This window comes from Leguminivora glycinivorella, chromosome 15 (genome assembly GCF_023078275.1).
Source record: "Leguminivora glycinivorella isolate SPB_JAAS2020 chromosome 15, LegGlyc_1.1, whole genome shotgun sequence".
NCBI lineage: Eukaryota > Metazoa > Arthropoda > Insecta > Lepidoptera > Tortricidae > Leguminivora > Leguminivora glycinivorella.
In genome coordinates, this window is record NC_062985.1 from 6191415 (window position 1) to 6216020 (window position 24606).

General features: G+C 41.4%; 1 protein-coding gene across 1 annotated transcript in view; it reads left to right on the forward strand.

Annotated features, from left to right (window-relative positions):
- LOC125234275 (probable phospholipid-transporting ATPase IM) overlaps nt 1–24606 on the forward strand; it is a 49005-nt gene that overhangs the window by 16348 nt on the left and 8051 nt on the right. Inside the window, 12 exon segments of the mRNA XM_048140491.1 lie at nt 1844–1974; nt 4115–4314; nt 8525–8743; nt 9177–9285; nt 10019–10158; nt 13834–14013; nt 14811–14921; nt 15372–15545; nt 15800–15895; nt 15898–15973; nt 17425–17529; nt 17661–17813. Coding sequence (XP_047996448.1) covers nt 1844–1974; nt 4115–4314; nt 8525–8743; nt 9177–9285; nt 10019–10158; nt 13834–14013; nt 14811–14921; nt 15372–15545; nt 15800–15895; nt 15898–15973; nt 17425–17529; nt 17661–17813 — 1694 coding nt within the window.

Genomic DNA, 24606 nt, shown 5'->3' on the forward strand with positions numbered 1-24606 from the left:
GTTTTTTTTTATTTTTTCATTTAAAGTTAATTCTACATATACTAGCGACCCGCCCCGGCTTCGCACGGGTACTATACCTACATGTAAACCGTCCTCTAAAATCACTCTATCTATTAAAAAAACCTCATCAAAATCCGTTGCGTAGTTTTAAAGATTTAAATACATTAATAATGTAACAACACATAAGTTAATACTATTTATGTTGAAGCTGAGTATTTATACCTATAAAACATTTTGTTCTCGAGCTCCTATTTAATGTGATCAATTTATTAGAGTTATTAGTCCGGCCGACCGGCCGGTACGACCGGTCTGGCGCAGTCGGTAGTGACCCTGCCTGCTGCGCCGCGGTCCCGGGTTCGAATCCCGGTAAGGGCATTTATTTATGTGATGAGCACAGATATTTGTTCCTGAGTCGTGGATGTTTTCTATGTATATAAGTATTTATATATTATATATATCGTTGTCTGAGTACCCACAACACAAGCCTTCTTGAGCTTACCGTGGGACTCAGTCAATCTGTGTAAGAATGTCCTATAATATTTATTTATTATTTATTTATTTTATTTTATTAGTAATTTACCTATATCCCTTGTTATTTATTTTTCCTGTTGCCACGCTTCGCGTACGACAAGGCATTGCGTGACCTCCGTCAATCCGCGCTCTCCTATGCATACTTTGTAGCTGCTAGAGATTTCCCTGCTCGTAATATGCTTTCAGCTTGATTACTTGTATATTACCATGTCGCAGGTATTAGCACTCTAAGCTATTACATATTTGCTATATCATATAAACAAAATACGTAATTTAATAGACGAATTCATCATGAAGCGGTTGGTTAATGGTTATACTTTTATGGCGCTATACTTTATAGGTACGTGATTTTGAATATTTTTTTTAAACATTTTTTTGACAATCTACTTACTAAATTTGATCAATATTTCAAACGCCTAGCTTCAAAATACTTAGTGATTCTCTAGTTAGGTGTATCAAAGTCATTGTTTACATATCTAATTTTCAATATCGTTCATATTTGATTGATTGAATAATAATAAGTAAGTAAATATTTTTAATATATGTTAGAAATGCGATCATTACTCCACGGACTCCACGGTCTTTTCAAGTCACGTAGGTACAAAATACACCTACGACAGCTACTTAAATATGCACATTGCCACCTTTCTTAAAACCTAATCGATATATTTTTACATTAGTTGATTTAGGTTCGATACATTTACTAATGGAGATGATAAACTGTTTGAAAGTCATGACCTTAAGCCGTTGAATGCATTGCACTACACCGCCAAATGGTGCTAATAGCAATTACACCATCAACTCATTATCAGCTTTACTTTATGCATTCATAATGACTAGATACTTCAAAATTGAACGATTTTGATTTCGAGTGATAAAGAAACAAGCTTAGTTTAGGTATCGTATATTCTAGAATTCATTAAATACTCGTTCGTGAATTTATTATGCCTTAATGATCTAATGACGATACTAGATGTATTATTTTAACCAAAGTAACTCTACGGTTAATTGTATATTCTAAAATTCACTAAACTACAGCTATAACTTGTCATATGGCTGTAATTTAATTGATTGCATTGCCGATTGATATATGTACCTAATGTAAGTTGTCCATATCCAAATTTGATGAGAATTAAGTTTTTGTCACGCAATGCCATTGAACTAAAACCTTACTTTTATTTTCTTTGATGATAAAATATTCCATATTTTCATCCATCATTTGATCATTAGTTACAATAGTTTATAGGTTTTAAAGATGATGATAACGTTCGAGTGTTTATTACTGTTTATTTAATGTTTTTTTTTGTTATAGGGAGACGAATTTAAAATGTCGTCAGTGCCTTCTGGAGACGGCCGCGATGGGCCAGGACGACGCACAACTGGGCGCCTTCGACGGCGAGATCGTCTGCGAGACACCCAACAATCTACTTAATAAGTTTGAAGGTACCTACCATCGCTGCTGCCGCGCTTACCTATTTATTGTCCTATTGTGTCTCCTAGATAAGGCAGAGGGCGTCGACGAACGAAGACAACGACGTCGGTCTCGTGCTTTTTCGCTCTTCTCAATAACCTTCGTCGACTGAAATAATTACCCGCTGCCAGGTCAGTCGTAAATCACCTAAAACAAATATTGACCAAGTACTCAACTTCCCGCGCATGACGCCATGAAGTCCTAAAACTACGCTTACGTAACCGACTCAAATATTCACACTTAAATCATAGGCATTATAAAGGTTTTTATCGGTCTATTAGTCGTAGGTCGATTTCTGCCAATGCCCAAAGATTTACGAACGTTTGTCTCTGTTAACGACTTACGCCTTTCTGGTTCATAAAGTGGATCAGATTGAGAATAAAGATGTCTCATTCGACCCCAAATAACTAGGTGCAAGGTGTTCATTAGTTTGATTGAACTACATGCTGGGGCGGCCTCTTTCGAGGCGTGTGCGCTCGGTGGGCCAGTTACCTATTTTCGTAGACCACTTCGCAAATTGCGTTAATTAAATGCGAGTCATTTTTATCATTCGCTCAGCCAATCGAGCGGTAGTAAAATACGAGGTTGCGTGCTGTTGAATAGAAACGATGACATAAGTAGGTATGTTGAATTTTATAACAGTAGTATCGGTTGAATGCACAACTAGAAAATATGCCAGGCATACAAATTTAGTATTTATTTTGTTTGCACAAGACGAGTTCCTTTAGGATGCAAATGCATTATGATAACGAATTTTCAGAATTGAATGTCAGCGAAATGTAAGGAGTGCGCTGCAAGCATTGTCAACATAACAACTTGCACTGTGTATCTGTGCACTATGTATGCATGTAAACTTTCGTGGACTCGTTTTATACTATGTAAATAAATTATAGCAGGAATGTACCACATAGACTCCGGGAGTCCAAAAACAATATTGTCCAAATTGACGTAGATTGACGTTTCACACCACGGCACACCGGGTGTGAGCGCAAAGTAAACGAATCCTAAAATAAATATTCATGAGTTGATACGATGATTTGAGTCCGTTCACCCGCATTCGAAACAGTATTTGCGAAACGGCGGGAAGAGCGGCATTCGCGGATGTCGTAACGATTGACGATGTTGGGTAATGTAATGGTACTCGTACTACCCCGATAATATGTGCTTGCTCGAACGTGCCGCTGCCGTCTATTGTGATGTGTGCATTACGGCTGTAACTAGCTGTGACCTATAATTAAATGTTAGCTTCACTACATACGGACTAGTTGTAACTATTTTACAAAATTACTGATTCATTTTAACAATTAAAGCATGTTAATTACAACACCTGAAGTTATGCTAAGAAAATAATTAGCACCTACGTTTACCTATAAACGAGTGTTAAAAGAAGTTTGAGGAATGTTAAATTACAGCTAATAATTAAGTAAATTTTGTTAATTACTACTTGAATAATAAATGGGTAGGTAAACTAGATCGAAAAATATGCCAAGTAACTCTTCACTGACTACTACTGACATATTTTATTCAAAAGGAATTATTTGTAACTATTTAATTCCAACATCTTGCCTAATTTGATTTTATTTAAAAGGCATTATCACAAGTTATGCGACCGCATTACGAGCTCTTTAATAGTCACTGCCACTGCGATCTTTCGTCTTAACTGATTTCCAAATTAATTATTTCACGCGAAAGTGGTTTCCTAATCATTATCATAATTGTCACATATGACGCTTGTTCGTGAACATTTTACTATGAAATGAAGTGATGATGATGAACCCTTAGGGCGTTTTCACATTATCTGATCCAATATCGGATGTATGATATTATCGGATCCAATATGACCAATGTCGATATACATATTAAAAGCGCCATCTTTGACATCGGATAATGTGACGCTCTTTGGGTGTTGCATTGGGCTGATTCGCCCGCCTGTGATAGGTACAGAAATGGATCCGCGTTTTGTAACCCCCGACGCAAAAACGACGGGGTGTTATAAGTTTGACGTGTCTGTCTGTCTGCATCGTAGCTCCCGAACGGATGAAATTCAAAATGTTAATTTTGTGGTTATGTTATTATTAAGTGTACAGTTTGAATAGTTGTAACTGTTTCCAGGCACGCTGACGTGGCGCGAGCGGGTGTTCTCGCTGGACAACGACAAGATCCTGCTGCGCGGCTGCGTGCTGCGCAACACCTCGTGGTGCTACGGCGTGGTGGTGTTCGCCGGCAAGGACACCAAGCTCATGCAGAACTCCGGCAAGACCAAGTTCAAGCGCACCAGCATAGATAGGCTACTTAATTTTCTTATTATAGGGGTGAGTTGCACACGCGAAAGGCTAAACAGTATCACACTAGACGTATCATGTAATTAAATCTGTTTTAGTAAGTATGTGAGGCAATACATTTTTATTCTAAGGGAGTAAAAGTGTACGATTAACGCTCACACTACAGTAGTGTGATAGGGCCCTATGGCTGTATTGTTGAGACCGGGGAATGGATGTCAGGTACAATGATCAAAACAAAGATTTTCTTGTTATGGTTACCAATGTTACCATTCCTGGTTTCCTTACACTTGTGAAGAGAAATGTATGAGATCGAAATAAGATTTATTATCAGTAATATTTATTTTAAAGACAAGCTCTTACCTATATCACGAGTAACAAGAAGTTATTACGAGTTCAAATATCATAACTTTTTAAAGAAAGGATTTTTTGCTATTTATTTTTTGACTGCTCCGAAGTGTATGATGCGTATATTATGCATGTGCAAGGAGGCGCCTATATATATGATAAGAGGAATTATTTGAAAGACGAAGATTGAGATGGGAAAAACATCAGTGCGTGATACAAATAAAAACATAAAATAAAAGCGAACGAAAGTAAATAGGCGATCACCAATATAACATTATTTATGACCATTTTTTATTCGTCTGATGTCCGTATGCCATTTATTTTATTGACTTTTGACAAAAACGTACCTAAATATCTCTTCACGTTAGAAAATAATAAAATGAACCTACACTCTGATAAATTGCTACACAGTAGTGTTAGTATTCGAAACATCCATTTCTAGGAACTACCTATTAACGATATTAAAAGCATATATCGAAAACAATTATAGAGCGAATGTCCGCTGAAACACATGATATGGTGCGATATCGGAGTAAAAAATGGCCCTTGCGTGATATAATGTCGTGTTTGCGCACTTGGCCCGTGCCGTGCCGGATACTGGCCCGGCTAGGTTGACGCACACATTCTAGTTCCAAATGTTCATTAAGCATGGGAGTATACTATATTCTGCGTACATGAAAAACCTGACGTGTCTGTTTCATTATTTTTTTAATCATATAGGCATGGGATATATTGACTGTTTTCCGCTTCCATTCTAATCACAGAGAATAATAATAATGGATTCTTTCACAGTAATTATTGTACATAAAGGCAAAGAAACGACGAAGAAAAATAGTTGTTTCCGGTGCATTGACTGACCTCAAGTGACATTGCACAACATTTTCTGTATTTAATTTATTTAAACTTTTATGAAAACAAATGAACATCAAATATCAGTCTCAGAATACAACATTCTGACAAATACGGTCGACCAAGCTCAGGGTCAAAACAATATACACAGCCGTACGAAGAAGGATCATTAACTTTGCAAACATAAAAGCGAACTCTTTCAAATCACAGTCAACGAGGCGAGTCAATGTATTGATTTAGTTATTTTTGGTCTTGCGTCATCTCACATATTATACGGACGGTAATCTTCACGTTTAAGTATTAAACTGCGCCTTGTTCCTATCGATGACAGGCTAAAAGAGAGCGGCGTAAAATTCATCGTTTCTACGAAGTTCTTTTTCGTAAATTAAATAATTAGTAAAGTCACCATCAGATATATCAGAGTTGCTAAAGCTCACCAATATCGGAATACGCTTTTTAATCACAGAATATATAATATTTAAATGAACGTCAGATAATTGTGAGAGCTTTGACAGCTCCGTTATATTCAGAAATCGGACCACTGGGCGTCATTCTAACAACATACGGTTCATTATTCCGAAAACGTCATACAAATGACGCCCAACTGTCCGATCTCTGGTTATATTTGATGGCGACTGTAGGAGACCGATGCGACATTGCGTTGTCCTGGAGATAGGAAACCAGTCTTTATCTCACTGTATGACTTGAAAGGCGCGAGATAATATCGCGACGTTCTTGTACTAAGCTTACAGACTAACGTATCAATGTTGAGCTTAGTTTGACAAAGTTGTTGCTACTAGTCCTTGATACAATCATAAATCGAATTCAAACGATAAAATTTACTCTATTACTATAAGATCTTAACCTTTATGCTGAATTTACCAAGTTATTGCTGCAAGTTTTGAGACGCTAGACGAGATCTCTTTCTTGCATATACCTTTGTATGCAATAAATTATGAATGAATTATGCAATAAATTATGAAATTATGCATTATGAATTATGTTTCAAAACTTGCAGATGTAAATTCAGTTTTTATACTGGTTTACCTTACGCTTCCTCGCCCGCGGTTAGCCCGCGATAGGAACAACGGCTGAATGTAAACAAAAACGTCGCGGTGTCTGGTGCTCGGCCAAATGGGAATCGAACGCGATTGATGGCCCGCCACGATACCTTTCTATTAACGAATGGACGGGATAAAGCCATTTACTGGAGTATACCGGTTCGCAACATGTTGGATGTAAAAAATAATCCGCTTTACATATAAATTAAAAGCATTGGCACACGGCTTTTACTAGCCGATGGCGCGGCGTTGCTATTGTCACACAAAAGACACAATGTAATTTTTATAATAGGCTTATATTTTATGGACATTAAATATCATATCTATTTTCTTCGGCCGATTGCTGTCCATAATTCATGTAATTTTAAGAAAAGTATGGGTAAAATTTATTCTCTTTTTTTTGTGATTTGGGTTCTGTATTAGCTATATTAAGTATTGTCTGTTATAGCAATACATCTTATAAAAACATATGCAAGACTCTAGTATGTCAAGGTTGAAACTTATTTAATATATCGGAATAATATTAAATAGTTTATTTCCTCTTTACATTATAATTTATAACGTAGACTATTAATATTACATTGTTAATACAGTGTATCTATCTAAAAGGAAGGTGATTTATTGAAATAACTTTAATATGCATTTACATTAGAAACGGGACGAATGCCAACGACTATACAAATATTCACCTTCTTACCTACTATTAGTCCTAGTTACTGTGAATGAGTGAGTGAATGATAGTTTGTCATTCATTGAAAACAATATTCTTCGTGGTATCTACACTACACATGTAACTATGGTTGCTCGCGGCGTTTGTAAATGGTTGGCGAAGCATCACTTCCAGGTGTACAGGTCATTTCACAAGAGCTGATCCGAATGAAATGAATGAGTGAACGAAAATATCTACGTGTGTGACAGATTAACCAATAGAATACTGGCTCTTGACAGTGACATGTATACCGATTAGCAAGTGACATAGACATAGACACACAATAAAAGTTTTTTTCATTCCATTCGTGGCAGCTTTCGTGGTCCACCTTCAATGCCGTGAACGAGTGAATGAATGACCGTTGTGATTGCAGATAGTGTTCTTCCTGCTGTCGATGTGCGTGTTCTGCACGGTGGCGTGCGGCGTGTGGGAGTGGCTGGTGGAGCGGCACTTCCAGGCGTGCTGCCGTGAACGAGTGAATGAATGAACGTTGTGATTGCAGATAGTGTTCTTCCTGCTGTCGATGTGCGTGTTCTGCACGGTGGCGTGCGGCGTGTGGGAGTGGCTGGTGGGGCGGCACTTCCAGGCGTGCTGCCGTGAACGAGTGAATGAATGAACGTTGTGATTGCAGATAGTGTTCTTCCTGCTGTCGATGTGCGTGTTCTGCACGGTGGCGTGCGGCGTGTGGGAGTGGCTGGTGGGGCGGCACTTCCAGGCGTGCTGCCGTGAACGAGTGAATGAATGAACGTTGTGATTGCAGATAGTGTTCTTCCTGCTGTCGATGTGCGTGTTCTGCACGGTGGCGTGCGGCGTGTGGGAGTGGCTGGTGGGGCGGCACTTCCAGGCGTGCTGCCGTGAACGAGTGAATGAATGAACGTTGTGATTGCAGATAGTGTTCTTCCTGCTGTCGATGTGCGTGTTCTGCACGGTGGCGTGCGGCGTGTGGGAGTGGCTGGTGGGGCGGCACTTCCAGGCGTGCTGCCGTGAACGAGTGAATGAATGAACGTTGTGATTGCAGATAGTGTTCTTCCTGCTGTCGATGTGCGTGTTCTGCACGGTGGCGTGCGGCGTGTGGGAGTGGCTGGTGGGGCGGCACTTCCAGGCGTGCTGCCGTGAACGAGTGAATGAATGACCGTTGTGATTGCAGATAGTGTTCTTCCTGCTGTCGATGTGCGTGTTCTGCACGGTGGCGTGCGGCGTGTGGGAGTGGCTGGTGGGGCGGCACTTCCACGCGTGCTGCCGTGAACGAGTGAATGAATGAACGTTGTGATTGCAGATAGTGTTCTTCCTGCTGTCGATGTGCGTGTTCTGCACGGTGGCGTGCGGCGTGTGGGAGTGGCTGGTGGGGCGGCACTTCCAGGCGTACCTGCCCTGGGACTCGCTGGTGCCCGCGGAGCCGGCCTCCGGCACCGTCGTCATCGCGTTCCTCGTCTTCTTCTCTTACGCCATCGTGATGAACACTGTTGTGCCTATATCGCTATACGTTTCCGTCGAAGTAAGTACAATTCTTTTTAATTTACTACCTTTTTAAGTCTTTATAAAAATCGCTGTAAAGTAAACTTCAAATTTGTAGGTAATATATTGCCTCTGACTCTGATACAAAACGCTTAATCGGCTGACATTCAATCATAACTGATATGGCTGTTGTTAAAGAACTTATTAAACTTTCATTAAAGTGACATCATCAGCATTTCATTGATTTTTGGCATGAAAAGGGTTAATTGACGTTCTTATCTGTGAGGTTTAGCTGCTATTAAAGCAATGAGTAGTAGATAAATACCTACCTAATTGAAACTTAGGTTCATTTCAATGTATGAAGCTGTTAATTGATCGACCTTTTGTACTTTTAAACACCTACATTAAATACTTGCTTAAGAAAAGTCTATAAACATGTAAGTATATTAACAAAACTATTGTCCCATTTGCAGGTAATAAGATTCGCGCAGAGTTTCCTCATCAACTGGGACGAGAAGATGTATTACGAAAAGACCGGGACGGCCGCCAAGGCGCGGACGACCACGCTTAACGAGGAACTCGGTAAGTTTATTTTATACAAAATACTATAAGTATTTGGGGGATCTATCAAATATTCCATCTTGAGCCAAAAACTGAAGACAACCCCTCACCTCAACGAGTCGAGAGATGCGAAGTTCCGATTGAAGACTGTTTATGTTTATGATATTCTATGCCTGTTTCATTTAAAATTTCCACATAAATTGGTCCTTATTGCTGTTGAAGCATAAGCGCCCTTTAGACATGAAATTTAGAAACCTTGTACACTACTTTTAGCTGTGTACTTAACACAGCAAAAGGGAGTGTACAAACTTCTAATGGGTTGGCAACGCGCATGTGACACTCCTTGAGTTGCAGGCGTTCATAGGTTACGGTGGCCGCTTTCCATCAGGCGGACCGTATGCTTGTTTTCCACCGACGTAGTATTAAAAAAAACATACGCCAAATTGCGGGTCACAACTGGATGAGACTAGTTCAGGACCGGGAGAAGTGGAGTACTAGAAGAGAGACCTATGCTCAGCAGAGGGCGATAAAGCGCTGATATGAGACATGGAATACCAACGCCAGTCGCCACCGGCTCAATTCTCGGAGCTCCATTTTTTAAGGGGCATTTTTTTAGGGGCTGCTTGATATTTTTGTCTTTGCAAAACGGTATTGAGGCGCCGTGAATGCAATCATTTCTCAGGTCTTTAACGTTTTCTTGATAAAGAAACAAACTACGTCAGTCGAGATTCCAATTTATTTAATTTATCCCTAGGTCAAATCCAATACATATTCTCGGACAAAACGGGCACGTTGACGCAGAACATAATGACGTTCAACAAGTGCTCGATCGCGGGCGTCTGCTACGGCGACGTAGTAGACGAGCACACGGGCGAGGCCATCGAGCTCAACGAGGTATGCATACCACTTTACTACTCACTATGATCTCCTAGTCAACAATGTAGGTACTACTTGAAAACGCAGTCGTAACTGTCAAAACACACAAAGGGTAGCATTGTGTGCGAAGCTTTGACAGCTGAATTAAGTGACACCATGGTAAGGTGTTAGTTTTGTGGTGACTGGCTTTTCAAATGATTGAGAATAGTTACCGCTAAATGTACATGTGGTTATTTAGTTCGGACGTCAAAAGCTTGCCTACGTTATGTTTTATACGTGTTCATTTAGCTTGTGAACATTAGGAGGCTATTAAGAGTTCTTAGTCAGGTAGTGTAAAATACTAGTGGTTTGCACAGCATCTATCTACTTGAATAACAGTTTTCATAAAGCCTGAAACAAGTTTGCAGTGACATTTTATATCAGAGAAACGTTGGAATGTGGCTATATTCTGTAGTCATGTAACCCGCAATTTATGATAATATTTATGACTGCGTTTGAAAGTCTTGCATTTTTCATTATAAGGATTGTAAAATTTTATTATCTCAATAAAAGTGTAGTCGAGCACATTGATCATTCTAGCCATCACAAGCATGTAGGCATTCATATTTGACTGCGCTGCACAGCACAGCGCACTAGCGACCATCATTTTGTTTTGCATGGAGTTGGTTTCATGAACTTTAAATTTTTCGAGTGAAGATTGTGAATTGAAATGTTTTGTCCCCGTTTAGCTTTGGGGTGTTTCGTCTGAACCGTAACCTTAATGTTGATTTTATTATTGTTTTGTTTACCAGTTTGTGCATGTGTACTGCACACATTTTGTACAATTTGTGTTTATTGATACTCGCGCCCGCGGACGCGTAACATCACATAATGTTGTTTACACTACAATTCGCCACCCACCGGTCACGATATGTCACACGTATTGCATGTACACACAATGCAGTTTGGTTTAGTAGCTTTATTTGCAATTATTATAAGTTATTCATATAAGGCTGTAAAATCGTCTACAGGTTTCTGAAAATATTTTATTGATAAAAAATAAAATGCCTAACTTTTGCTCTCCTGCGTTATTTTCTTTTCATATTGATGCCTTGTGCTTTTTACTGGCTAAAAACATAAAATCCATATTTAATCAAGAAAATATTAACAACATACATACTAGGATAAGCCAAGAGGCAAGAAGGTACATTTAAGAGATTATAGATTTATTGTAAATCATTGTATCACGACCATAATTACAACACAGATATTTCAATGTTTGTGAAATCACAGAACGTACAGTCGAGACAATTAATTTTTCCGCGCCCTAAAATATACAAGCTGTTACAAGAATATTTAAGGTCGCGTGATAGGTGTACTATCCCGGCCGGTTTCGACCACGGCGACCGAGCAAGGCGTTCACGAGAGCCCTCGTATGGCTCGCGTAGCCGATATTGTGAAGTGTTAGGTAGGATGTGGCAGTATGGTGGCAGTGGCAGTGACATAACTCGTGAGATGTTGGGCAGCGCGGCGGCGGGGCGCGAGCGGGGCCGGGCTCGGCGCGCGCGCGGCTGCTGGAGCAGGAGCACGAGGCCGGCCGCAGCACGCCCGGCGCGCGCCGCCTCTCCGCCGACCGAGGCCGCCCGCATGTACTACCGCACACATACATACTACTATACACACCACACACACAAGTCTAACGAGACTCGACAGATACAATCGGTGTCTGCCTGTTTAACACGACTTGCGTTCTCGCACGCAACTCCATATTCGCGACTTCAAGTATGGACTCGCGGGCGAGAACTCCAGTTGTGCTAGGACCGCCTTATGTTGTCAAGTTTATAGTGGTTACTGGTTACACATCCGATAGGAGTAACTAATATTAGGTACGATTTTTTAATAATTTGAAAGCCATCCTTTTCAACACGCCATCGTAAACTTTATTGTACTACATGAAGCACATGTACATATTACGAGGACGTTGAATACACTAATTTGGCTACTGGCTTTGTCAACCAAAGAGTTGAAAATACTCGTAGTATTCGGCAAAAATATTGCGTAATATATTATACGAATCGAATTATTAAATATGTCAATATATATATATCGCAAATCAAGTACGTTTTTCCTTGCTAAGTAGCAAGTGCTTCAAATTTATCTATAGGTAGTTCAGAAGAAAGTAACTGTCGAATCTCATTAGTTACAGTCAGTTTACAATGTATTCAGAGCCACGCGTTGTCGTATTAAAGTAGCCCTGCTTTGAATGCTCGTCCTAATCATTGAAGCTTGTGCGATGCATGCCGGTAATCAACTTGTAACGAATGACACGCGTCACTGTGATGATCGGTAATATTTTGAATAGTTATTTGTTTTATTCTCGATTTATATTTACCATCGATCGAATCAGTGAAATATCTGACTCTGAGACGTTCATACACTTGACTACAAACAAAAACAAACATATTTCACATGCTCAAATACCCAAAAGAACACCAAAATGAATAATAGTTATTAAATTATCCAAAAATCGTTGGATATTTGAGCAAGAATCATAATAGATGCAATAATCCTACTGGATGTTGGATTCGTACCCGTTCTTTTAACCACAGCACACCTCGGAAGTAGTTCGTCTTTTATTTCTTTACTGGAATGGTTATAGGCTAACACATCTATTTCTTTATGTTCCTTGTATTTCTCTTTCGATAACATCTTCGTTGACATCTAATCTAAGTAACTTTGAAAACCACAACAGTATCCTTACAACACGTATACTTGAGGGCTAGTTCTTCTACAAACTAAATAAACTTAACCCAGCTTACTGTACCTGTTGGTGAATGTGTAAATAACGTTCTTGTTTGTGTTGCATGCGCTTTGAATTTTGTTGTTCTTGTAGAAAGCTTCTCTAATGTAATGTATAATTTAATCTGTGTTTGTTTGATATAATCGCACTGAACATCTAGTTTCGCCTGAAGCTGCTTCACGCAAATGGACTGCTTGTATGTTACTAGTGCGCGTTGAGTTGTGCTTATATTCAGAGCGGACTAGATGAGTAGCGCGGCCTGCTTGGCACCCATTACGCCGAGCCGCGGACCCGGCGCCCGTGTCTGAACTTTGATATCGGGGATTATTGCAACGGCCTCGCTCCGCGGCGCCGAGGTAATGGGTAAACAAATTTGCTCTAAACGTCCCCGAGATCGATGGCTCAACTTTATTACTTTTATCATAAAATCAATCTACCTCTATGTTTTAAGTTAAAGTAAACGATGGTTTGATTATGCAATCACATATATGCATAGCATTAAATCGGTGACGGGGATGTAAATCTGTCTTACGACCGTATCAGAGATTGGCAAATAGTATGCAACTATTACGTTCTATACATAATATTGTTGATATAGATTTACAATACGGTTGTGCTCTTATTTATATCGTCTCTTAACTAAATATTATAGAGTATTTTCGAAATTCACTCATCTGAATTGCTAAACAAAGATACGATCGTACATACCTTGGATCGCATTACGGATTCAGCTAATAAAAATATGCAGTCGATCTTTCTTCACTTGTTCCCATTGTTTTTGTATTTATATTTCTGCAAAAATATTCTGCTGTACATTTTTAAACAAACGTACAAGTAAAGATGAATCACAGAACGTCTAATGATCTACTGACGTAGTGGCACTAAAGAGTTTTAGCAAGAACATCATCCCACAGAGCACGCGGCCGCTAGACTTCTCGTTCAACCCCGAGCACGAGCCGGAGTTCAAGTTCTTCGACGAGTCTTTGCTGCTGGCCGTGCAGCGCGGCGACCAGCACGTGCACGACTTCTTCCGGCTGCTGGCGCTGTGCCACACCGTCATGCCGGACCAGAAGAACGGCCGGCTCGAGTATCAGGTATTTATCCACTGCAAATGGGCCATTTTTTTCAAAGTTGTCCACCCCACTTTTTTTTTTTATTTGGAAATTTTTATGTGGTTTCCACTCAGAATCGCGAGCTCTTTCAATTCTAATAGGAGAAAAAAAGTGTCCCAAGGTTTTTTTCCCATTCCGTTACAATTTTTTCATACATTTTGTATGGTGGTAACGGACGGTAAGGTTCGAAAAAATGTATGGAAATCTTGGGACATTTTTTTTCCCCTTTCAGGTTCGAAAGAGCTCGCGATTCTGAGTATTAATCGCGTAAAAAATACCCATGTTACAAAAAAAGTGGGGTGGACAACTTTGAAAAAAATGGCCCAAATAGTGCTTTGAAATTTAGTACTTCCTTTCGGAACGAAAAAAATGTCAAGAGTTGTTTATTATTTTTCTCTTTTATAAACCAGTTATCCGTTACCTGATAAACTAAATGATACAACTAATGGTGCTATGGTCACCTTTAATGTAAAAATAATCCTTTTGGGTAAACAGAAATAATGATTAGTACTTAAAATCTACGCCTACGCTACGTGTTCTTTTGTGTCGTTGTTCTCTTGAACAATTATACCCAGGAAGCAGAGATTCTTTCTGTGTGTGTTTCTGCAAATTAGTATTTGCCCTAGTCTCTTCTCTAACCATTTTGACGTCAGGACACATAGGAAGTCATAGTACAAAGAGGGCTGTATGATTTCTAGCATATTTTCTATTCCTTCTCTCAAAAAACAGTGATATAATTTAGTATAAACATGGAAAATGTAACAAATTGTTTCTTTCAGGCACAATCGCCAGACGAATCGGCGCTAGTGTCAGCCGCTAGGAATTTCGGTTTCGTGTTCAGAGAACGCGCGCCTAATAGTATTACTATAGAAGTTATGGGTAAGACAGAGGTGAGCGACATTTTTTATCTATATACATACCATAGTACTTAGTGTTGGCACTCTTGGCAGCCAAAGCGCAAAATATCTCGTAACACGCCTTTGTTACTAAAACAAAGATATGTGTTCCGGTACATTTGGCACGTTGGCTGTCACACTACATCCGATGCTGATTGTACTAGACTTTAAGGTGTTTGACTGATAGTTCAGTTTCTGTCAATGGTTTAAACTCTGAAACATTTACGGCGCCGTTAATACGGCAACTAAACAGAACATATATCATTCATGCAATGGATTTGACATTTTGGTAATTACCTGGCTATGACTATTTTAAAGTTTAATATTGTTACCAAGGTCATTCAATCGTAACTGGTAGTTTATTGTAATTACGTTTCAAACAAAGCCTCAATTTAAGTTCAAGTCCTAGTTTTCTTAAAAACTAATCAATGTTCTTTGTTTCAGGTGTATGAATTGTTGTGTATATTAGATTTTAATAATGTTAGGAAAAGAATGTCCGTGATATTGAGGAAGGATGGTGAAATTAGGTTATATACAAAAGGTGCTGATAACGTAATATATGAAAGGTTAAAAGGAAACCAAGACGGAGTGAAGTCGAGAACGCAGGAGCATTTAAATGTAAGTCCACTTTTTTTATTAGCTTGAGTCAAAATCATTACGTCTACGAGACCTATATGATTAAATGTTACTGTACTCAGTCCTAGTTGAACTTTAGTAATCTTTATTTTATTGTTTGTAAATAACAGAGATTTATTTTAAACATAAAACTATATCTGCCGCATTTTTAATTCTGCAACGATTTTGTTCAATGCAATATTACTATCTAAATAAGTTTTGATCACCGACACTAACCAACTTTGTATAACTTGTAGAAATTCGCGGGCGAGGGCCTACGGACATTAGCGTTAGCATGGCGGCCGCTAGACGAGCGGGGCTTCGCGGAGTGGAAGCGGCGGCACCACACGGCCGCGCTCTGGCCTTACACGACCGGGACGAGCAGCTCGACGCCATCTACGAGGAGATCGAGACCGACCTGTTACTGCTAGGTACGTTGACACCCCTCTACTACAGTTGTACTGTCGGGGGTCTACAGACACTGGCGCTAGACGAGCGGGGCTTCGCGGAGTGGAAGCGGCGGCACCACACGGCCGCGCTCGCCTTACACGACCGGGACGAGCAGCTCGACGCCATCTACGAGGAGATCGAGACCGACCTGTTACTGCTAGGTACGTTGACACCCCTCTACTACAGTTGTACTGTCGGGGGGTCTACAGACACTGGCGCTAGACGAGCGGGGCTTCGCGGAGTGGAAGCGGCGGCACCACACGGCCGCGCTCGCCTTACACGACCGGGACGAGCAGCTCGACGCCATCTACGAGGAGATCGAGACCGACCTGTTACTGCTAGGTACGTTGACACCCCTCTACTACAGTTGTACTGTCGGGGGTCTACAGACACTGGCGCTAGACGAGCGGGGCTTCGCGGAGTGGAAGCGGCGGCACCACACGGCCGCGCTGGCCTTACACGACCGGGACGAGCAGCTCGACGCCATCTACGAGGAGATCGAGACCGACCTGTTACTGCTAGGTACGTTGACACCCCTCTACTACAGTTGTACTGTCGGGGGTCTACAGACACTGGCGCTAGACGAGCGGGGCTTCGCGGAGTGGAAGCGGCGGCACCACACAGCCGCTCTGGCCTTACACGACCGGGACGAGCAGCTCGACGCCATCTACGAGGAGATCGAGACCGACCTGTTACTGCTAGGTACGTTGACACCCCTCTACTACAGTTGTACTGTCGGGGGGTCTACAGACACTGGCGCTAGACGAGCGGGGCTTCGCGGAGTGGAAGCGGCGGCACCACACGGCCGCGCTGGCCTTACACGACCGGGACGAGCAGCTCGACGCCATCTACGAGGAGATCGAGACCGACCTGTTACTGCTAGGTACGTTGACACCCCTCTACTACAGTTGTACTGTCGGGGGTCTACAGACACTGGCGCTAGACGAGCGGGGCTTCGCGGAGTGGAAGCGGCGGCACCACACGGCCGCGCTCGCCTTACACGACCGGGACGAGCAGCTCGACGCCATCTACGAGGAGATCGAGACCGACCTGTTACTGCTAGGTACGTTGACACCCCTCTACTACAGTTGTACTGTCGGGGGGTCTACAGACACTGGCGCTAGACAAGCGGGGCTCCGCGGAGTGGAAGCGGCGGCACCACACGGCCGAGCTCGCCTTACACGACCGGGACGAGCAGCTCGACGCCATCTACGAGGAGATCGAGACCGACCTGTTACTGCTAGGTATGTACATGACAGACCTCTACAGTTTTACACTCGAGGGATCTACAGACATTAATACTGGATGAACGGGGCTTTGCGGAGTAGAAGCGACGGCACCACACGGTCGCGCTCGGCAACCAACACTGTTTACTGTTTTGGTCTAAACTTTATGACTTTTGCATTAATATTTCATGTTTTGTTGTCCACAGGTGTTACAGCAATTGAAGACAAATTACAAGACGGAGTACCTGAAACGATAGCAAATCTAAGTATGGCGGGCATCAAAATATGGGTGCTCACTGGAGACAAACAAGGTAAGAGACCATGGGATTTTGATCAATTTGGCGTTCAGTTTAGCAATGTAATGTGGCCAGTGTTATATTAAGTTAATCTCTTGTTATGTTTGTGCTTCAGCTGATGATAATGTTTTTTTTTTAATAAACAGAAACGGCGATAAACATCGGTTACTCGTGCCAGTTACTCACAGACGACATGGCGGAGGTGTTCGTGATCGACGGCGTGGCGCACGACGACGTGGAGCGACAGCTCGCCAAGTGCCGCGACTCCATACGCGTCGTCAACACCTTCCTGCCGCCCGGTGAGCACTACTTACCATTTGCCAACCATACAAGTAGGATGACAAACAAGAACTGTCCAATATCAAAAGTGAGACCAAAACTGGACCAATAAAGTGTCACTGGGAGTATTAAATTCAGAAATTATAACGTGAATCATTTGCTTTTCTAACTGTTTAATGAGAAATCACCCATTGTATCCTCTAATTACAACTATTTGCACTGAAAGGTTCGATTAATCCCGCTGCCTGTCATCAAAAATGGTCACGTTTTTTCATTTTTCACGTGACAGTTTCTCTTTTGTACACTTCAGCAGTCTTTAAGCGTAAGCGAAATGATAGGTCTGCGTTACCAACAGAGGCGGTGATAAACATCGGGTATTCGTGCCGGTTACTCACGGACGACATATGAACCGAGCCAGCAATTTTTAATATCTTTGTAATGATCAGGGTTCGTGCAGTGTGCGTACACCAAGGAAACCATTGACAAAGTTGACTAATCTTATATTAAGTAGGTAATTAACAGTAAAATTTGGAAATAGTAACTACAATTTCTAACAGAAAACTAAAATAAACAAAACAATTAAAATACTATACAGGATAAAATGACTTGGGCCGTATAGACGAAACTTTACAACAAATATGAAATAAAACTTATCTTAACATGCAAAATTTAATCTAAAATAAAATATAAAACAATAAAAAGGCATAAAAACACAAAAACAAATATAAAACTAAAAAAACACAAAAAATCAAAAAGGTAGCCTGCCGGGGTTCGAACCCACGACCTCCAAGTAATGTCGTCCCGGAAACCTTGCTATCTTGCCGCTGGGCCAACTGAGCGATAGTGAATGCGGCGAAATATGGAATCGTATCCTATCGATAGCACTTGAATGATTCGATATTATTTCCTTCTATTTATTTATCCCAATTTCGCACATGAAATAAAAGGGCGTGCCCGTATGCTGCGGACAAAACGGATATATGAAATTTACCAGTAATTTTGAGAAATATTTTAAAAGCAAACTCAAATAGTCCCGACTGGAAATATCAATGTAAGAACACTCACCCCGTGACTCGTTCACACCAACACACTCCAAATATTATGTTTCGAAATGGAACGCGCACTATATGACCATAATATGTGCATATTTACATGGTAATTTATTGCGTTTGCAGTTACAAACGCCTTTCGCGTCTGTCTCCGCGGTTATTTTTCCGTTGTCTACCGCGTCCTATTTTTGACCGCTACCCTCAAATTATCATCATAAAACTTTATGTTTTTAAAACGTACCGCAGTGACTTTCACTTCATGGAAATAAACAGAGATGGCGTTAGTATACCCTTATTAACGTTATGAACCGTATAAGAACATTGCATATCCCCTCTCCTCCAGAGAATCCAACCGGATTCAAACTCTGCGCTTTAAGTCGCTTGCGTGCCACATGCCCAAATCCTTGCCTCTGAGACTACGTAATTTATATGTATCTTCCGAAACCTTCTCGGCAATCATAGCTTCCTCAAATTTCGGAGCTAGTTTGGACATGAATTTTTTGTCAGCGTTGGACAAGAACTTTGTCCGCTTCCACACTAAATCCCCTCCTTATATTCACTTTGGCGGCGCCGGAGGTTATACCTTTTACTGTTAAGATCGTGAGATATACTCATTCTTTTGCAAACGTCTTCATATATCCTACGGCGCAGGCCAATTCCCTTTTCGAACGTTTCTTTGTTGAATTCAAGCTTATCGCCATCTTCAAAAAATATGGTTTTATGCCCTGAGCTGATGACTCCCTCCCAAAGAACATAAATGATGGTGTCTTTCCTGTCACCTCGTGAACCGAAGTCCTGATTGCATGTCCTATAAATGGAATATATTTGTCCCACTCCCTATGGTCATCTTGCACATACGAGGCGATCGCGGTCCCTATTACTTTATTTACGCGTTCCGTAGGGTTCGCTTGAGCATGGTAATATGGCGTGTACCACAGTTTTACTCCATAATTCGATGCTAGCTCCTTGAACTGTGTGGATACAAATTGCTTACCATTATCGCAGATAATCACACCCGGAGTGCCATACATTAAAAATATTTGTTCCTCTACTATTTGACAAATTGTCGATGACTTTCCGTTTCTCAGTGGAAATAGGAAACAAAATTTACTAAACCAACACGAGATCACTAGTAGCGTAGTGTTACCCTTCTTGGATTTCGGAAAGGGTCCCATTAAGTCCATTGATATTATCTGAAATGGCTCTGTTACCTCCCGTTGTCTTCCCATCAATCCGGTAGGTTTCATTTGTGAAGGTTTGTGCTTGGCGCATACTTCGCAATTTCTTACATAGCTTTTCACATCTTGAATCAATGACGGCCAAAAATAATGTTGTCTCGCACGATTGACCGACTTCTTGATCCCCAAATGCCCAGAAGCTGGGTGGTCATGGCATTCACTTAGAACTTGGTTTCTAAGTTTTTGAGGCACCACCAGCTTCCAGCTATCGTTGTCGTTTGGGAATTGCTTGAGTCTGAGATACTTCCATAAACGCCCTTGGTTTAGTTCCCAGCCTGGTTCATTAACCCCTTTAGCAACCTTTTCCTCTTCTGCCTTGTACCAGTCGTCTTTATCTTCTGGAGTTACTTCCAGTAATGCGACTTCTTCTGTAACAGCTCGAGACAGGGCATCAGGTACCGTATTATATTTCCCCCTTCGGTGTACTATATCGTAGTCGAATTGCTGTAAACGCATCGCCCACCTCGCCAGACGACCGTGTGGGTCTTTGTTGCGGTGTAGCCACTGGAGAGCACTGTGGTCAGAAATTACCTTAAAATGACTTCCTTCTATATATGGTCGGAATTGTTCAACAGCATGAATCACGCTAAGCAATTCCCTTTCAGAAGCAGAATACCTACACTCTCTTTCAGTGAGCTTTCTGCTCGTATAGGCTATTGGTGCTTCTAAGCCATCAATTTCCTGAATCAAAACACCACCTGTTCCTCTATTGGACGCATCACATTGTACCGAGAATGGTTTGGCGAAGTCTGGAACCTTCAAGACTGGTGTAGAAGTGAGTGCTGTTTTAAGATTAACGAACGCTTGCTGTGCATCTTCGTTCCACAGTATACGTTTGCCTTTTTTACCACCCTTGGTTAAATCATGTAAAGGAGACGCTACAATTGCAAAATTCTTGACAAAACGACGATACCAGCTTGCTAAACCAATAAATCGCTTTAACTCTGAAAACGTCGTAGGCCGAGGGTAATCTAAAATCGCTCTCACCTTGTCTGGGTCTGTGCGTAAACCATCTTTATCAACTATATAGCCTAAGTATTTTAACGATGGCCTCGCAAAGACACATTTCTCTAAGTTTATGGTGAGACCTGCTTCTCTTAACTGATTCTTGACAAATGTCAATGACGACAAGTGATCCTCAAAATTGTCATTGCATATGACTATGTCGTCTAAATAAGAAAACACTTTACCCTCGTACTCTGGCGGAAATAAGCGGTCCATTAAGCGTTGTTGTGTTTGCGACGCATTGCTTAAACCGAATGGCATGACCTTGAAATGATACAGTCCTTTACCAGCCAGCCCGAACGCTGTTTTCTCCTTACTCCCTTCCTCAAGCGGAATCTGCCAAAAAGCTGAACGTAGGTCAATTGTCGATAAGAAGCGAGCATTTTTAAGGCCGTCCAAGATCGTCGTTACTCTGGGCAGTGGATAAGAATCCTTTGTGGTTATTTTGTTCAACTGCCGACTGTCTAGACATAAGCGGTTCTTACCGGAAGCTTTTTTCACAAGGAGTACTGGCGAGCGCCACGAACTGCAGGAAGGTTCAATTACATCGTCCTTGAGCATGTCTTCAATCTCCTGCTCCAACTCTCGCATTATCGGCGGTGCAAAAGGGTATTGCCGTTGGCTGGTAGGCAAGTGATCACCTGTGTCAATTCTGTGCTCAATTAAAGAAGTTCGCCCTAAACCTTTACCAATTTCCTTATCCATTTCTTCTAAAAGACTATCCAAGCTTGCTTTCTGTTTACCCGTCAATTCATCACGTGAAATTACCGGAGTCACATGTGTCGCGACACAAACTTCTGAAATGCTATCACCTCCCGGTACTTGTTCCGTAACTGACAAATCAAATGCATCAAAAAAGGTCATTCCTAAAACCATGTCATGCTTCAACTGTCTCATGACGAGAAAAGGGACTACCTTATACTTAGCTCTAAACTGTATAGGCAAATCCAATATCGTGTCTATGTAGTGATTAGTGCCGTCAGCAGTTGAAATATTATCATTGTTTGCACGTCCTGTTAGCCCTAAGTCCAACAGTTTTTTCCCAAATTCGTAGGACACTAACGACAACGTAGCTCCGCAATCTAACATTCCCATGAATGGCTGGTTCAATATCTTGAGATTTGCATACAACCGCGTATCTGATCTCCTCTGAATATTACAAATTTCCCCCGTAGTAAAAAACGTTGAGATGGTACCTAACCATTTCTGCCAATCGTCATGCGCAAATCTGCCTAATTTCTTGGAGTCTGATCGGCAGGCATCGACTCCGCTTTCCCGTTTCCCTCCTTTGCGGCGTTGCAACTACACTTCTGAAACGTATTCCCAAAGCGTCCACACTTATAGCAAAAAAGTCTTTGCCTTGGTAAATTGCATTCCCTAAAGCGGTGTCCTGTACTTCTACAATTCCAGCATTTAGACTGCGACTTGTCTCCCATGGCTGCCACCTCATTTTGCCTGAGACACCCTGACTCACCTACGCCCTTATAAGCGAGATCTCGCTCCAATGAATAACTATCTTGTGTTGGTTCTTTGAATTTCTCGCACGTTACCTTAGTCCGCTCAATAACTTTTAGAACTGCTGTCAATTCTGCCACCGTTCCGAAGTGATCACGACATATCTCCTTCTGGAAGTAAGGTTGTACATTCTTTCGCAAAATTACTAGCTTTTGCACCTCAGTGAGTGGCTCAGGTAAGCGATTAAACATGTTCTGCATGGTGGACACATATATGATTACGCTCTCCTCTCTACTCTGGGTTCTCCGTTTAATTTCTTCCAGAAGCTCGTCCTGATAGTTCGGCTTCTGAAAGGTATCTAACAGGAGCTTCACCAACTCCGTCCAACTCGTGACAGAAGTCTTGTTTGCTCTAAACCATATTAGAGCTTCGTCTTCAAAGAAGTCTATGGCGTATCGGAACAAGTCGTCATTGCCGGCATTACGTGCATCTTTGAGCTCTTCAACTCTCTCAAGAAATGCGTTTATACTAACTGACCCCCTTCCATTAAACTTGACTCCCCAGTCCTTGATAGGAACCAACTTCCGTCTCTGAAAGTCTTGATCCATCGTAGATGACCTCTGCAGCAAGGGAGCCTGCAAGGAAGACTTAAGGGCTAGATTTTGAACTGCTTCCTGGAAAGTTTTGTGACCGCCATTTCCCTCAGGACCCTCCGCTTTTCTCGGTCGAAGCTTACTGTGAGGCTCTACCCCAGCAGACGACGATGCGCCATCCACCATCAGCTGGCCCAGTTCTCGTTCCGCCATTATGTTATCTGTGCCTTTGTCCGCATTCAGTTGCCCTAAAATTTTAACCGCCTCTTCACCTAAGGACTTGTGCAACGCAGCTCTATCATGCTCGGTGATGCTGTCTTCATCATCCTCATCACTAGTTTCTTGGCCCAACTTATCTAAGGCCAGCCTTGCCTCACCTAATTCTCTGACCAGCGACGCATGTCTCTCTATGTCGGCCTGCTCCTGGGGTTTAATTAACCCAGTCCTGTTCGCAAGATGAGTCAACCGGGAGTATATTCGTCTGATTAAAGCGCAGTCGGGACTATGTGACGCTTCCTTAATCAAAGCGACTAAAGTGGCTAACTTGCTGCTACAAACAGTAATTTCACTACCCTGATTTTCTGCTGAGGCAATGGGAACCTTGAACGAAACTGAAGATTCCCCAGAAGCTTCTCGTTTTAACATCGCCCGCAAAAACTTCCGCATAGCCGCTACAGTCTGACAATCAGACACCCCTCGGCAGGCCAATTCAAACTCTAGCTCATCCTTGTGTAGGTGGTTAACATCCATGATTTTATTTGCTAAATAACGAGAATAATACAATAGTAACCACTTATCTAACCACTAAATTTCCATATAATGCCAACTATTGCCAATGGTGTATCAACTCAGTACTACCTGCCAGGCGCCAATGTAATGATCAGGGTTCGTGCAGTGTGCGTACACCAAGGAAACCATTGACAAAGTTGACTAATCTTATATTAAGTAGGTAATTAACAGTAAAATTTGGAAATAGTAACTACAATTTCTAACAGAAAACTAAAATAAACAAAACAATTAAAATACTATACAGGATAAAATGACTTGGGCCGTATAGACGAAACTTTACAACAAATATGAAATAAAACTTATCTTAACATGCAAAATTTAATCTAAAATAAAATATAAAACAATAAAAAGGCATAAAAACACAAAAACAAATATAAAACTAAAAAAACACAAAAAATCAAAAAGGTAGCCTGCCGGGGTTCGAACCCACGACCTCCAAGTAATGTCGTCCCGGAAACCTTGCTATCTTGCCGCTGGGCCAACTGAGCGATAGTGAATGCGGCGAAATATGGAATCGTATCCTATCGATAGCACTTGAATGATTCGATATTATTTCCTTCTATTTATTTATCCCAATTTCGCACATGAAATAAAAGGGCGTGCCCGTATGCTGCGGACAAAACGGATATATGAAATTTACCAGTAATTTTGAGAAATATTTTAAAAGCAAACTCAAATAGTCCC